The sequence below is a fragment of the Lethenteron reissneri genome, chromosome 34 (genome assembly GCF_015708825.2).
Source record: "Lethenteron reissneri isolate LAM-NWPU_2019-01 chromosome 34, ASM1570882v1, whole genome shotgun sequence".
Lineage (NCBI taxonomy): Eukaryota > Metazoa > Chordata > Hyperoartia > Petromyzontiformes > Petromyzontidae > Lethenteron > Lethenteron reissneri.
This window is the reverse complement of record NC_083812.1, coordinates 5929368-5944758: the sequence shown is the minus strand read 5'-3', so window position 1 is coordinate 5944758 and position 15391 is coordinate 5929368. Positions and strand designations below refer to the sequence as shown.

The following is a 15391-nucleotide window of genomic DNA, read 5'->3' as shown; positions in this document are numbered from 1 at the left end:
TCAGGATTTCTTGAGAATAATTTGAATGTTCTGAAGCGGTGTGATGGAGAATGGCTTGAAGTCGCCGTCCCGTTCACCTTGAATATTTTCCCCAACACTCTTGACGAAACTCGCCAACCAAGGAATATTGCATTGCCTGTAGAGCTGTGAAAAGTTGGTTTGATTTTAAATTAAATTAGTATCCATACTCTTAGTTTTTTCGGTAAAGTCACGTAGGTAAAAATGAAATAAAAATTAATAAAAAATAAAAATAATAAAATCACGACGTTTCGGAGGCAACACAAGCTTCCGTCTTCAGGTGAAACTGTCATACAGATTTTTTGCTGTGACAGTTTCACCTGAAGACGGAAGCTTGTGTTGCCTCCGAAACGTCGTGATTTTATTGTTTTTATTTTTTATTAATTTTTATTTCATTTTTTACCTACGTGACTTTACCGAAAGAACTAAGAGTGTGAATCCTTGCAGTCACGAAAGCTTCAAATCTAGAATAAATGAGTATCGAGGTATCTTTAAACCAGAGCTTCAGACATCACCGAGTCAGAACGTTTATTCCAACCACATGAGAGGGCCACCGAGTGTACCTCCTCTGTTCCACTTTGCAACCGTGCCGTGCCGGGACTGTGCCGGGCCAGCGGCTCAAGAGGCGCCAGATTGTTTATCCCCCGCAGAGTCTCAGGCCAGACAACACGCGCATCTTCGTGACGTCAACGCGCAATACGAAAATTATTGACCGAGCGGAAACTCCACACCATTACCGTGAGGGCCATGTGAGCTGGCGTGGCTCTCTTTTACAAGGCACAGCTGCGGTTCAAGAGCGAGCGTGAGAGAAACGCTGTCAAGGGGTTCAAGTTATGTTTGCCCGTCTTAACGGATTCTGCCCTGTGTGCTGCTCTGTCCGTCGTCCTCGTGGTTGCTGCCGCTCGCAGGGATCCCTCGCCCTCCGCATGGCCCCGACCTCGCTTCGTATTACTCCCTCCCGGGGCAAATACCGCACCCGCTGTGCTGGTGGGTAACACGCCCCCATCACACGTGAACGCACACACGTGAACGCACACACGGAACTGCACACACGCCTGCACACACGCCTGCACACACGCCTGCACACACGCCTGCACACACGCCTGCACACACGCCTGCACACACGCCTGCACACACGCCTGCACACACGCCTGCACACAGGTGTGCCCACCTACACGCTCATGAGACGCGCGCGTTTACGTAACTGCCAAGCATTGGTGCGTCTTGCACGAGCGCACATAAAATGGGGGAGATATGCACAACGTGCAAAGGTCAACATCTCCCTGTATAGCCAAGAACACTGTGTGGGAGCGAGTGCTGTTAGGGAAGTGCGCGCCTATTAAGACCGGAATGACGCGTGAGGGGGTGGTGTGGGACAGCGCCATACGCTCGGTCGTTGTCGTCTGTCCATTGCCGATGTTGATGACGCACCGCACCAGGTACTATTCTAAGGCTGAGTCGACCTAATGGGAGGCCCAGGATAATTCTGTTATCACTTTTCTTCTCATCAATCAATGTGCTCTCCGTACTTTTCGTTTGTTTTGTTTTCTGATCCACGTGTCAGGTGTTATCTGCACGCATATGCACACACATGGGCAAATGTTTTGAGTGGCTTGAATGAGAACACCTTATGACGGTCCAATTCTTAAAATCTGTCACCACTTAAGTTGGAAATTGCCAATAACTATTGCCGTGTAAAGAACACCACACACGCTCAAAGGAGTAGGAAAATGTAAGTGGCTGTATCCAGCGACTGCACGCAATCCCTCCCCCACCTCTTGCAAGCAAATTCCTCACCCCCCCCCCGTCCCTCGCAGGCAGAGAAAGGTGCTGGGTGGGTACGGTTCAGTCCTTGGCAGGACGCGATGCATAATCGCGAGGCGGCGCTAATGCAGATTAATAAGAGGGGGCCTCTTAAAGACCGATGCCCTCCGAGATAATAAAGGTGGCGGAATGAGGAGCAATAAACTGAGTGAGCGCGTGGGATGGGCGCAGAGCAGAGAGGCGTGCCAGTGACGCGGCCGTTGGAGGTTGTGCGAGCGGAAAGAAGCCCTCCGTCCGTTGCGGTGGCCCCCACATTAACACTCCGCACACACGCGGCACGTCAAGGCTTATAATCCCTGTCGCAATTACAGCCCTTTACACAAGTAATTATCCGGTAATGCTCAATTTATCACAGCACAATCCCGCTCGCTTCTCTTTGATGGTCTAAGTGCAAGGCTGCCTAGCGTCATTAATATTTGACGAGCGCGCTGATGAAAATATCTTTCTTCTCGGGTTTACGAGGACATGGCATTTAGTTCCATGTTTGTTTGATAATTTATTCATACGTGCATTTAAGATATTTATTCTGGGGTGAAAAAACGGCGACGTTAGCATCTGCAAATGACAACCTTGGAACCCGCGTTGCAGAGCTTGGCGAGTCGGGGGGGATCTGGAACGATGCCCCAGGAAGGCAAAGGTCCGCTGGATCAAACATATTTAAAATCTGCAGATATTCAATGAGATACTTGATGAAGTGCTTGATTTTTACTCGGCAAAGGCTGCATGTCCGGAGTAAAATTAATGCCGGTTGGTGAGGCCTGCCGATTTGACATATAAAACGGGAGGAAAAAAAAAAACGGTCACTTAATCTTGTTCGCAAAAAAAAACCTCTCACTGCCCCTCCTCCCCGTGACCCGAGCATCCCTCAAAGCCTTTTGCCGATGCCGTGCATCGCGGCGCAAACGCTACCCCAGCGGCAGTCCGTGCCCACAACCTCCTTCTCTGCCAGTGGCATGGCATGCTTGGCTTGGGGCCCCTGCTGCAAGGAATGCATCGGGGCCCTTCCCACCCTGGCGCACCTCACACATGCACGCGCGTCTGTAACGACAGACGTCGACCTGGCCACCGCTCTGGGCAAATTCTTACTTTAGCTGGCGCGGTGTGTAAACAACGCCACAAGGGAGACAAAGGCAGCCGGGCGTGGTGCTGGCCACCCACCCCCTCGTGTGCCATGCCGGCCGTTGCAGGCGCTCGCTTTAACGCCACTTGTTCCGCAAAGTCTTAAGATTATGCGGATGTGGAACTTCGTGTTGTCTTATAACTGTGCAAGCTGGACCTGCGTGTGAATGACGCTGTCTGCGCTTGTTGCCGTACAGGCAGGGGCAACCCCTCTACCCACTCAGCACTGCCGGCTTCCGGCCACCGTACCCCACAGCCCTCACCGTCTCCACCCCCGTGTCCCGGTACGTTCACAGACTTCATCCCCTTGCTCGCTGCACTCTCCCCTCTGCCAGCACCACAGCTCTCCTCCGCCGCGCACTCTCCTACACATAGGCACGTTTACGTATGTTGAACTTCTTTCGCAACCGTACGTAGCTAACTGCGCTAATCGGAGGTGCGGGGGGGGGGGGAACAAACTATTGAGCAGTTCAAAAGAAATGAGTTTTCAAAATGGGCTGGGACATCACGCTCGGCGTTTTACATTTCATCTTTTCGACAGATGTAGACTGCGTGCGTTAAAACGGTTTAATGTACGAATGGTAAATCCTGGAAAGACTGTAAACCCTGGGCCCTTGCGGTTAGGGTTGTCACCTCCTGAGGTACACACACAAAAAAGGAACTCATCATGGGAAGAAGAATATCTCATGGTACCGGAAGAGGGGAGAAACTATGTGTAACCAACATAAACCGGGACTGTCGATGTTTGATGTTCTGGGAAGACTCACATATTTTTCAGGCCGGCTGCATCAAAAAGCGGATGATCCTGGGAATATGGGAAAACCAGGATTGGTGGCAACCCTATTTGAAGAGAGTCTGAGATCTGGAGTTTAGGAACTGCTTATGCTGAAAATACTCTAAAGCTGTTTGCAACTTATTGGGAACACGGAGATCCGGTTAAAATTGCTCTGTTTATCTCCCTGCTGACATAAATTGAAAATAGATCAGCTGCCCCGACTTAAAACACGTGACATTTTTGTAATTATTTTCCGTTTTTTTTTTGTTTCAACGCTCCCTTTGCGCAAGAAGGCATTGTTTTTTTATAAACAGGACACAGGCCGTTGAAACGTCGTTACTTTTTTGAAGAACTGTCACATTTCATAGAGAAATAATAGATGCAGAAACAGTCGTTTGGGGGACTGAAAACCCCGCGGGACCTTATCTTGAGCCAGCAGAGAGAGAGAGACGTGTGCTCTGACCTTAAGCTCATCGCAGAGCGATAATAACTTTTCCCGTTTTGGCCAACGTTAATGTTCGAAATTTGTAGTCATTGCGTGAAAGCAAAAACAAATATTAACAATAATAATGTTCACTCTTACGACTTAATTAAATCTATAATAATGTTCACTCTTACGACTTAATTAAATCTATAATAATGTAATGGTTTAAAAAATATATTGAGATGGAGCGGAACATGGCACGGTTGTATGTTGCGAGTGGTTGTTGATTGTCGTAATAATCACATTGGCAGTGTGTTCAGATGGTCAAACATTACTGAGATATGGCATTGGGCTTTTGGTATATTATTAGTTTACTCGCCATCTGTTGCTGTAAACTAACTTGCGTTTAGACCATGCATTTCAATAAGAGACGCAAGGGCGGGACTCGCAAGAGAGTAAAAAAAATATATATTTATTGTCCCAAGACATTTCCACTCGGGGGGGAAAAAAAAGAAATGATGTAAAAATATGCAGCAATCAGAAAACTCTCCTTTTCGGTTCAAGAGCCCCGAAGCACCTCGCAACTGATCCAGCAAACAAGAAAGTGGATTTCCTTGGACCCGAGTCTCGTTTAATGATTCATCTTGTCCGACAAAACGCAGCGCCGCGTGCGCGCTGTCGGGCACGTCGTGCAGACCCACGCGTGCGTCCCAGCTTCAGTTCTCCCACACCCTGCGGGCTCATTAAAAGTTAATTGCAATGCAATTAGTGGGGCCCCACACTGCGTGTTTGTTTTCGTTAGGCAGCAGGGGGGCTTCCCGTCACAGTTGGGCTTCGCCACGCCTCGTTGATTCATCGGGCGATTTAATTAAATGCAATTAACACCGTTGGTGGAAGTAAGTTGCACTGAGCGGGCGTGCGGGGCCGACCCCCTGCCTGTCCCCATGGTCGCGAGCACACCTCGGGCGTTCTCGGGGCACTTGCTGCTGGGGTTGAGCTCAGACAGGGAGGCCTGGCTTTCATTGCCGCCCCCCCCCCCCCCCTTAGTCCGTCGGCTTCAGAGCTGTTGGCGAGAGCCGACTTTGTATGTACGACCGTCGAGCTTCTTTCGCGCCGTACGTAGCCAAACCGTGCTAATCCGAAATCCACTTTAAGGCAGGCGTAGCGTGCGGTGAGTATTTCATCAGTGTGGCACGTGACCCAGGATTGAACCCACGGACATGCGATTGCAAAGCACAGCATGAACCTCCGACCCGCACTTGTAAACACTCGCCCCGGACACACGCGGGACTCTGCTGCCCAATACGCACACGAGGATGTTGCACAATACGTGTGTGAGCACGCACACACTGGTTACACGCACACACGAAAATAGTTGTTTTACTCTACATGAATGAATATGTTTAAAGCTACTTACCGTTTATTTTTTATTTTTTTCTCCTTGGCACTAACGAGGCTTTGCGATTTAATGTGCTGCATCCATAGGGGAGTTTTAGTAATATACCTCATTCAGACAATTAAGCACATCATTACCTTTGTATTAAAAGTGATTCTGCCTCGTGAAACGCAGCTAAATGTGCACGAGAAGCCAATGAAGTGCCTCATTAAAAATTTCTGCTGTACGGCCGCAAGCATCAGTGCTTAAATACGACTGGGAAATTGGAAGAAAAGACGGACTGCGTGGCACGGTTGATGCAAGGACGACTGTGGGAGACCCAGTGCTATTGGTTTGTTTTTCAAGGCCGCTGGAAGCCGTGCTCTGATGGGCCGGTTGTGACCCAGAATCGGCACAGGGACCCAGCCACCAGGTCCCTACGCTGCACGGGCCGTCAGGCCCCCATCCCCCACCTATCCCTTCCCTGCCCTTCCCGGCGAGCGGTAGATGTCTGGGCGCGGCCACAAACGACGTTTAACATAGCTAAATGTGCACGAGAAGCCAATGAAGTGCCTCATTAAAAATTTCTGCTGTACGGCCGCAAGCATCGGTGCTTAAATACGACTGGGAAATTGGAAGAAAAGACGGACTGCGTGGCACGGTTGATGCAAGGACGACTGTGGGAGACCCAGTGCTATTGGTTTGTTTTTCAAGGCCACTGGAAGCCGTGCTCTGATGGGCCGGTTGTGACCCAGAATCGGCACAGGGACCCAGCCACCAGGTCCCTACGCTGCACGGGCCGTCAGGCCCCCATCCCCCACCCATCCCTTCCCTGCCCTTCCCGGCGAGCGGTAGATGTCTGGGCGCGGCCACAAACGACGTTTAACATAGCAATTAGTTAGAGCAGACGCTTTTTATTTAATCACGAAAACAAATGCACCGTACCTTTTTTTTTCCCCCCGCCGTGTACTTCCCGCACTGGCGCGCCCGGCGAAGGTCCAACGGTGTCGCGACGCACGCGCACCTCGATCCCCTCAATCCCCTCAATCCCATCGATGGCTCCTGCCAAAGTCGGCACCGTTCTCTTAAGAGAGCGGGAAAGGGTTAAGAGAGCGGGAAAGGGTTAAGAGAGCGGGAAAGGGTTAAGAGAACGGGAAAGGGTTAAGAGAACGGGAAAGGGTTAAGAGAACGGGAAAGGGTTAAGAGAACGGGAAAGGGTTAAGAGAACGGGAAAGGGTTAAGAGAACGGGAAAGGGTTAAGAGAACGGGAAAGGGTTAAGAGAACGGGAAAGGGTTAAGAGAGCGGGAAAGGGTTAAGAGAGCGGGAAAGGGTTAAGAGAACGGGAAAGGGTTAAGAGAACGGGAAAGGGTTAAGAGAAGGGAAAGGGTTAAGAGAACGGGAAAGGGTTAAGAGAACGGGAAAGGGTTAAGAGAACGGGAAAGGGTTAAGAGAACGGGAAAGGGTTAAGAGAAGGGAAAGGGTTAAGAGAACGGGAAAGGGTTAAGAGAACGGGAAAGGGTTAAGAGAACGGGAAAGGGTTAAGAGAACGGGAAAGGGTTAAGAGAACGGGAAAGGGTTAAGAGAACGGGAAAGGGTTAAGAGGGGGAAAGGGTTAAGAGAACGGGAAAGGGTTAAGAGAGCGGGAAAGGGTTAAGAGAACGGGAAAGGGTTAAGAGAACGGGAAAGGGTTAAGAGAGCGGGAAAGGGTTAAGAGAACGGGAAAGGGTTAAGAGAGCGGGAAAGGGTTAAGAGAACGGGAAAGGGTTAAGAGAGCGGGAAAGGGTTAAGAGAGCGGGAAAGGGTTAAGAGAACGGGAAAGGGTTAAGAGAACGGGAAAGGGTTAAGAGAACGGGAAAGGGTTAAGAGAGCGGGAAAGGGTTAAGAGAGCGGGAAAGGGTTAAGAGAGCGGGAAAGGGTTAAGAGAGCGGGAAAGGGTTAAGAGAACGGGAAAGGGTTAAGAGAACGGGAAAGGGTTAAGAGAACGGGAAAGGGTTAAGAGAACGGGAAAGGGTTAAGAGAACGGGAAAGGGTTAAGAGAACGGGAAAGGGTTAAGAGAACGGGAAAGGGTTAAGAGAACGGGAAAGGGTTAAGAGAACGGGAAAGGGTTAAGAGAACGGGAAAGGGTTAAGAGAGCGGGAAAGGGTTAAGAGAACGGGAAAGGGTTAAGAGAACGGGAAAGGGTTAAGAGAAGGGAAAGGGTTTTTTTAAGAGAGCTGGGAAATGGTTAAGGAGAACTGGGAAAGGGTTAAGAGAACGGGGGAAGGGTTAAGAGAACGGGGGAAAGGGTTAAGAGAACGGGGAAAGGGTTAAGAGAACGGGGAAAGGGTTAAGAGAACGGGACAGGGTTTAAGAGAACGGGAAAGGGTTTAAGAGAACGGGAAGGGTTAAGAGAACGGAAGGGTTTAATAGAACGGAAAGGGTTAAGAGAGCGGGGCAAGGGTTAAGAGAACGGGAGAATAGGGTTCAGAGAGGCGGGGAACGGGTTAAGGAGAACGGGGAAAGGGTTAAGAGAACGGGAAAGGGTTAAGAGAACGGGAAAGGGTTAAGAGAACGGGGAAAGGGTTAAGAGAACGGGCAAGAAGGGTTAAGAGAACGGGAACGGGTTAAGAGAACGGGGAAAGGGTTAAGAGAACGGGAAGGTTTAAGAGAAGCGGAACGGGTTTTTTAAGAGAGCGGGAAGGGTAAGAGAGGGAAGGGTTAAGAGAGCGGGAAAGGGTTAAGAGCGCGGGAAACGGGTTAAGAGAACGGGAAAGGGTTTAAGAGACCGGAGAAAGGGTTAAGAGAACGGGAAAGGGTTAAGAGCGGGAAAGGGTTAAGAGAGCGGGAAAGGGTTAAGAGAGCGGGAAAGGGTTAAGAGAACGGGAAAGGGTTAAGAGAGCGGGAAAGGGTTAAGAGAACGGGAAAGGGTTAAGAGAACGGGAAAGGGTTAAGAGAACGGGAAAGGGTTAAGAGAACGGGAAAGGGTTAAGAGAGGGGAAAGGGTTAAGAGAGCGGGAAAGGGTTAAGAGAGCGGGAAAGGGTTAAGAGAACGGGAAAGGGTTAAGAGAGCGGGAAAGGGTTAAGAGAGCGGGAAAGGGTTAAGAGAACGGGAAAGGGTTAAGAGAGCGGGAAAGGGTTAAGAGAACGGGAAAGGGTTAAGAGAACGGGAAAGGGTTAAGAGAACGGGAAAGGGTTAAGAGAACGGGAAAGGGTTAAGAGAGCGGGAAAGGGTTAAGAGAGCGGGAAAGGGTTAAGAGAGCGGGAAAGGGTTAAGAGAACGGGAAAGGGTTAAGAGAGCGGGAAAGGGTTAAGAGAGCGGAAAGGGTTAAGAGAGCGGGAAAGGGTTAAGAGAACGGGAAAGGGTTAAGAGAGCGGGAAAGGGTTAAGAGAGCGGGAAAGGGTTAAGAGAACGGGAAAGGGTTAAGAGAGCGGGAAAGGGTTAAGAGAGCGGGAAAGGGTTAAGAGAGCGGGAAAGGGTTAAGAGAGCGGGAAAGGGTTAAGAGAGCGGGAAAGGGTTAAGAGAGCGGGAAAGGGTTAAGAGAGCGGGAAAGGGTTAAGAGAGCGGGAAAGGGTTAAGAGAGCGGAAAGGGTTAAGAGAACGGGAAAGGGTTAAGAGAACGGGAAAGGGTTAAGAGAACGGGAAAGGGTTAAGAGAACGGGAAAGGGTTAAGAGAGCGGGAAAGGGTTAAGAGAGCGGGAAAGGGTTAACCCTTTCCCGTTCTGAGACGTCTGCCAGTTGCAGGGTGTGGGTCCTGTTCACCGCTGACTCTCGGAATCCGCAATCGGCTCGGCGTTCGGGGAGGCATAGCGCCACTTTTTTTATTTGAACGACGTCGCACTCGCTGCAGAGAAGCGTGGCGACACGATGGCGCACTCTACGATAGCCGGCACCAAAACTGTGCCACACGCCCACCTGCACGCAACGGAATCGGGGGAAAAAAAATGATGACGTGCACACGCACGCACACACACACACGTACGTCACTGGAGCGGGAATAAGGGTTTAGCTTGCGCGGCACGAGTTACCGCCCCGCCGTGGTAACGTGCGCCCGCGTGGGGCCAGCTCGGTTGAAACCGCGAGCCCTGGCTCGCAGTCTCGTCACGTGTGACGCGGCGGTCGTGCGCCGGCGGTCGTGCGCCGGCGCTCGTCGGCGATCGCGGTGCCGCACGGGCCTCCCTGCCGCGTCTCGCTCGTACGGTTGTCTTTGTGTTGCCGCCGCGGTGAACTCTCTCGCCCGGTGTCGATTCTCGCTGCCGCAGGTTTCCGTCGCACCTGGTCCCGTCCCACCATGGGCTGCACCCAACCGGGATCCCACACCCAGCCATAGTCGCCCCTAGCCTCAAGCCGGAGTCGTCGCACAGCAACAGCATGTACGTAGTCCCGTGGAGGGTCCCTCAACCCAGCCAACATCCACAAAACTGGTTCGTTCGTGTGTGGCCGGGACAACGTGTCAGGGGTGGAACGGCGGTGCAGTGGTTAGCCCCCCCACCCGGGCAGCGCTATAAACTCGCAAACACCGAGGTCGATACCCAGCCACAGCCCTTGGTCAATCTGCTACTCGGTTAAAGGCCTCTCCACCCCCCCCCCCCCGACACCACATTGGTCATGCGAGTTAATTGGCCATACTTTGCCACGCTTGTCACTGTGAGTTGATGAAGGGCGGACGATGTTACCGTTTTGCATAATCACTGGCCCACCTAACGTTAGACATGGCTGGGAATTCAACTCGGCTTGCTAGTTTCATGTTGCAATACCCTAACCACTGCGCCACCGCTCCTCCCAGTGTAATTCACGCACACACACACACGGCACACATGTCAGGAGTCATGATTCACTCTCCTCGATTCAATTAATGTCACAATTGGATAAAAAAAAATCACTTTGCCATTGTGGTGAATGTTGCACCTGGCGTCACTGTACAGAATTCTCGTGACCCAGCTGCCTGTGCCCGTGGATAGAAATTGAGACTAATGGTTTCTCATATTCATGCTGGCGAGCGCAATAGTAATCTATTTTAATCGTCACAACGTTGCGTTCATTGTTTGTATGAACTATGTCCGTGTGCCTGTGGTGCAACATCCGGGAAGTCGTGATGGTCACTGCATGCCCACCTTGATCGGTGGTTCTCGCTTCCAGCACTTGCCCCGAGTGGTGAATAAAGCTGCACAGGGGATCTTGATTTTTTTAAAATAATGTGATAATGAGGCGTGAATTGATTCGCCCCCCACCACTGCCACCACCTTCCAGTGATTCGGTAAAATATAGGCAATGTATTATTTGTACCTCAGATCAAGAAGGGGGGTGGGGGGGTGAGGGGCTGTTCAATTACCGCCTTCCTGCGTGGAGTTTGTGTGCCTTCCACGCGTTCTGTGTGCGTTCTCTATGGGGTTCCCTGGTTTCCTCCCATTGCCCCCCCCCCCCCCCCCCCCACCATACAATATGAATGTTATTGGCCAAACTGTCCCATTGCTACCCCCTCCCCCCCGCCATACAATATGAATGTTATTGGCCAAACTGTCCCATTGCCACCCCCTCCCCCCCGCCATACAATATGAATGTTATTAGCCAAACTGTCCCATTGCCGTGAAGCCTAACCGGAAAATTGCTCCGTTGGGATTGCACGTAGTAGCGGCATGATCATCATCATCTTCATCGCACCCCTACTCCCAAAACTTGGCAGTAAACCGCACAGCCAAAAGGCGCAGCCCTGCAATTACCCGCTCGCACCAATCGCCGGTGGAAGTGACGCGGTGCGGTTCGAGGACATGCGCTGGCGCGCTTGCCGCTCTTTTGCTATATGGGGTAAACGCGCCCCTTCCCCCTTCCCTTCCCCCCCTCGTCCTGCCGCTCACGATGCGATTGCCGGGCGGGGGGAAGCAGGAAGGCGGCGGAGGAAAAGCGCGACGCGGACAAGAAACCGCACATCAAGAAGCCGCTGAACGCGTTCATGCTCTACATGAAGGAGATGCGCGCCAAGGTGGTGGCCGAGTGCACACTCAAGGAGAGCGCCGCCATCAACCAGATCCTGGGCCGGCGGGTACGGTCCGACGATCCCACACACGTGCGGCACCCCGCAACCAAATAACTACCGCCACAACAATAACAACCGTTGTGATGACGCCGGCGGAGATCTCTCTACGATGCGTTTGTTGTTCGCCGTGGTTGCCCGACGTTTCGCTCCCATGTTCTGGGGGAGCTACTTCAGGAACTGAATTCAGTTCCCGTGGCTGTAGATATGCAGGCTCTGCCGTGCCCCGACACGTCATGAGATTTCCTAGTGGCGACGTGATAATGGAGGAAAGTTTAGTGTATAAATGGCATAAAGTTCTTTAAAAACTCATTATGCCCCGGCTGTGGACTTGTGGGTGATATAACGAAAATAATTGAGTGCTGGTGGCAAGTGTTAAACAAAAGTCCGACAGCTAAAGCGTTTCTGCAGACCACCACTACACTCCACCACCACCACTGTACACTCCACCACCACCGCTGCCAGAGATGGAGTCGTGGCCACAGGACCAGAGGGCTCCGTGTGGTACCGAGCGCGACCGACTTCACGCCGTCACCGCTCCAGATCTAACGTCTCTTCTTTGTCGATGGCCGCAGTGGCACGCGCTGTCCCGGGAGGAGCAGGCCAAGTACTACGAGCTGGCTCGTAAGGAGAGGCAGCTGCACATGCAGCTGTACCCAGGCTGGTCCGCACGCGACAACTATGTGAGTCTCACGCATGCAGGCGCAGTCACGCACGCACCAGAGTCAGTCGTCGTACCCTTAAGACGCATGCAGCGCACCGTTAGAGCCACCAAGACGTCCCGTGAAGTGCACACGCACAGACAAAGATCCCCCGTTTAGCCTTAACAGGCTTGTTGAGGCAAGTACTGTTCGCGAGCACCTCCTGAAGGCTGGTACGGCACACGAAGGGGTTGGGTGGCCAGCACCGTGCCCGGCCACCTTTGTCTCCCGAGTGGCGATGTTTTTGCACATCGCACCGTGGACTCAATTGAGGCTGAGTCGACCTAGGGGTGGCCGTGAGCGGGAATCGAACAAGCGGCAGATCCGTCACGCTCGGTGATGCCGACTGTCGTGGCCGGTGCTGCTCACAAACGCCAACCTTCATTGTTCCCTTTTGGCCAAGTGTGCGCGCAGAGATTCAGAGTTGAGCCTGAAGAGTTGCTGTGTGGTCGGAAGTAGTACACGCTGCAGAGGAAAGGAAGAGGAGCGCATGGTTTTGGGGAAACTAGCACGCATCGTAAATAGTTCATAATGCTTCTATTGAAGCGGATTCAATGGTCTAACTCGTGTGTGTGTGTGTGTATGTATATATATATACACACATACAATGATCATTTTTTTTTGATAAAACACAAAAATGATAGGGATAGTCTATAGATAAAAACCTCTATACGTCTCCCACCAATCACAGTACGCTTCTTTAAAAAAAAAATAACTTTCCACCATAAGATACAGAGCCTTCAATTACACTATTCGATCATCTGTTGAGCAGAACCAATGGAGAGTCCATTAGAAATCAGGTGGGGGGGGGGGTGGGTGGGTGTCCGTGACTGGATGTTGACCCTATTTTGTGACCCGCACATCCAGCTGTGCTCGCCTCAACTTCGCGTGCACGAAAGCACGGGGAGTTGAGCGCGATCGCGTGTGCCCTCTTGTGCCACCGGGAGGCTCGTGGCGTTTGCCATGTATTTGTGATGGTTCTGGCAATGTTTCTGCCACCCGGCAGGGAAAGAGGAAGAAGAGAAGGCGGGAGAAGCAGCAGGTGGAAGTGTCAGGTCAGCCCTCCACAGTCGCCCTGTGCAGCGCACAGCACGTGGCACACAGCATGGGTAACACAACCAGCACCGCACACCAGCACCCTGCACACACCACACACGTGTGGTGCACGTGTCTGCGCACACCCAGCGTCGACGCACACAGCACTCGCGCGCACTGCACTTGTACGCCGCATAGATTGCCAATGCGACAACACCATGCCGTACATTGTCACGCTAACACGCCCACACGTAAGAGCACTCAATCGAGCAGCAACCAGCAGTAACAGGAGACAATCTTGCACGTTGTACTTTACACCAAATGAACTCGACAGACCTCGGCTTCCTCGAAGCATCTGTGCGCACACACTCTCCACACGCTTGAGTCTGCACACACTGGCGTGTTCACTCCGTGTGTGTGTGCGCGCGTGTAATCTAATCTTCACTTGTTGAGGTGTCCACTGCAAAATTCTACGACAATGCACTCCGCACACTCTGCTGGAACTTGCGCTCGGTTTGATGCGAGATGCATTTTACGTGCAGCTTTCCCGCGCGTGGTGTTTTCAGTTTTGCTTCGTCTTGTCCCCGGGGTCACTTCTCTTTTGTAATCTACAACCTCCTTCCCCCAGATCAAGTCCAACTGCAGGGGACCCATGTCTTCAGAGAGAGAGAGTCCTTGCCTCTCACATCTGACAGTCCACCGCTTATTCACACGCGCTCTCGCTCACCCACTCATTTACTCGTTTTTTTTCCACGCTCTCGCTCGACCTCTTACTCACCCACTCATTAACTCGCTCATCCACCAATTTACACCGTTCACACTTTCACCCACCTAACCACTCGCGACATTACAGGTCACAACGCTCCTTTCTTTCCCTTCACACTGCTCCGCTCTGGAATTCCCTCCCATAGTCTCTCATCCCAAGCTCTTATGACCTTGCTCAGTTCATGAAACGTGTTAACCCTTATTATGACCCTGGCACTAGTACTCTTTGTTACAGTCACGTGACGTTTTGGCCCTTTGGGCCTGCGGCTCAGTAACTCTGTTAAAAAAAAGAATAAGAAGATATTCATCAGTTGCTGGTGTTGGCCCATGAGCAGGAATTGCACTGGGTCATGCGCTAAGAACCAAAGTGCGCTAAGAACTACCATCAGTCCACTGTTGGATGAAGCCCTTCCCAAGTCGCCATCACCTCTCCCCAGGAACTTACGATCCCGCACTTTCGATGAGCACGATTGGCTACGTACGGTGCCGAAAGAAGTTCAATGTGCGTACATACACACAAACAAACGTCCACCAACCGATCCACCACCTTCACGTACACGGACGTCATCCCTCCATGTCCTTGACAGATGTCCCCTTGGGGTGTGGTTCCATTCCTTGGTTGTTTCTCAGCAGATACGCTGGCAGGGCTCGACAACAACAACAAAATCTGCTCCGTTTGCAGTTCGCACTGAATGGAAAGTGCAGACTAAAATGCATTATTAAAGCGAAGTAAAAGGTCGATTTGGTAGCTTTCAGTCTGCATTAACCACACAGTGCTTGTGATGAACATGCAAACAAACGTGCTCTGATTATTATATATGCGTTTGTCTTTTAATCTGATTGGCCTACACCAGAGACAGCCTTCTTTATGGCCTAATCTCACCAGTGTGTTGACTGGTGAATAGTACAAAGACAATGCACATATCCCAGCATTTGAAGCTCAGGGTGAGCAGCTATATCATGGGGCCTCTTTTGCTAGTATCATAGTATGAAAAATAAGAATAGGTTTTACCCTTTCTGGCAATGAAACAGGTGTTAAGGTGTTCAAACACCAAATAGAAACACCAGCATGGGTCTTGGGTTTGCAAAAAGGGGCGATCGACCACGACGGACACAATCCTGGCTTTCTGTCTTCTCTTCCGGCGCCACCGTGAGTTCAACAGACCCCCCCTGCGCATCACGTACATCGACACGAAGGCTGCGTTCACCTCTCTGGACAGGGAGGCTTTCTGTGGAAGGCTTTGAGAGCCATATGGGTCGGGACACTCCATCTTTCTTAATTCACCGCAGCCATGACCTGCACTCTGTCAGCATCGTTTGTCTGGATGGGTAGGAACCTATCTGG

At 51.5% G+C, this 15391-nt stretch overlaps 1 protein-coding gene across 15 annotated transcripts in view; it reads left to right on the top strand.

The window, feature by feature from the left end:
* LOC133350601 (transcription factor 7-like 2) overlaps positions 1 to 15391 on the top strand; it is a 162004-nt gene that overhangs the window by 131432 nt on the left and 15181 nt on the right. For 7 of the 15 annotated variants that reach the window (XM_061565108.1, XM_061565109.1, XM_061565114.1 and 4 more), the window contains 6 exons: positions 927 to 1005; positions 3159 to 3245; positions 9777 to 9938; positions 11395 to 11554; positions 12121 to 12228; positions 13253 to 13355. In XM_061565108.1, the coding sequence (XP_061421092.1) occupies positions 927 to 1005; positions 3159 to 3245; positions 9777 to 9938; positions 11395 to 11554; positions 12121 to 12228; positions 13253 to 13355 (699 nt within the window). The remainder of the gene's footprint in view (positions 1 to 926; positions 1006 to 3158; positions 3246 to 9776; positions 9939 to 11394; positions 11555 to 12120; positions 12229 to 13252; positions 13356 to 15391) is intronic. The other 8 variants (XM_061565116.1, XM_061565111.1, XM_061565113.1 and 5 more) reach the window with 5 other exon arrangements.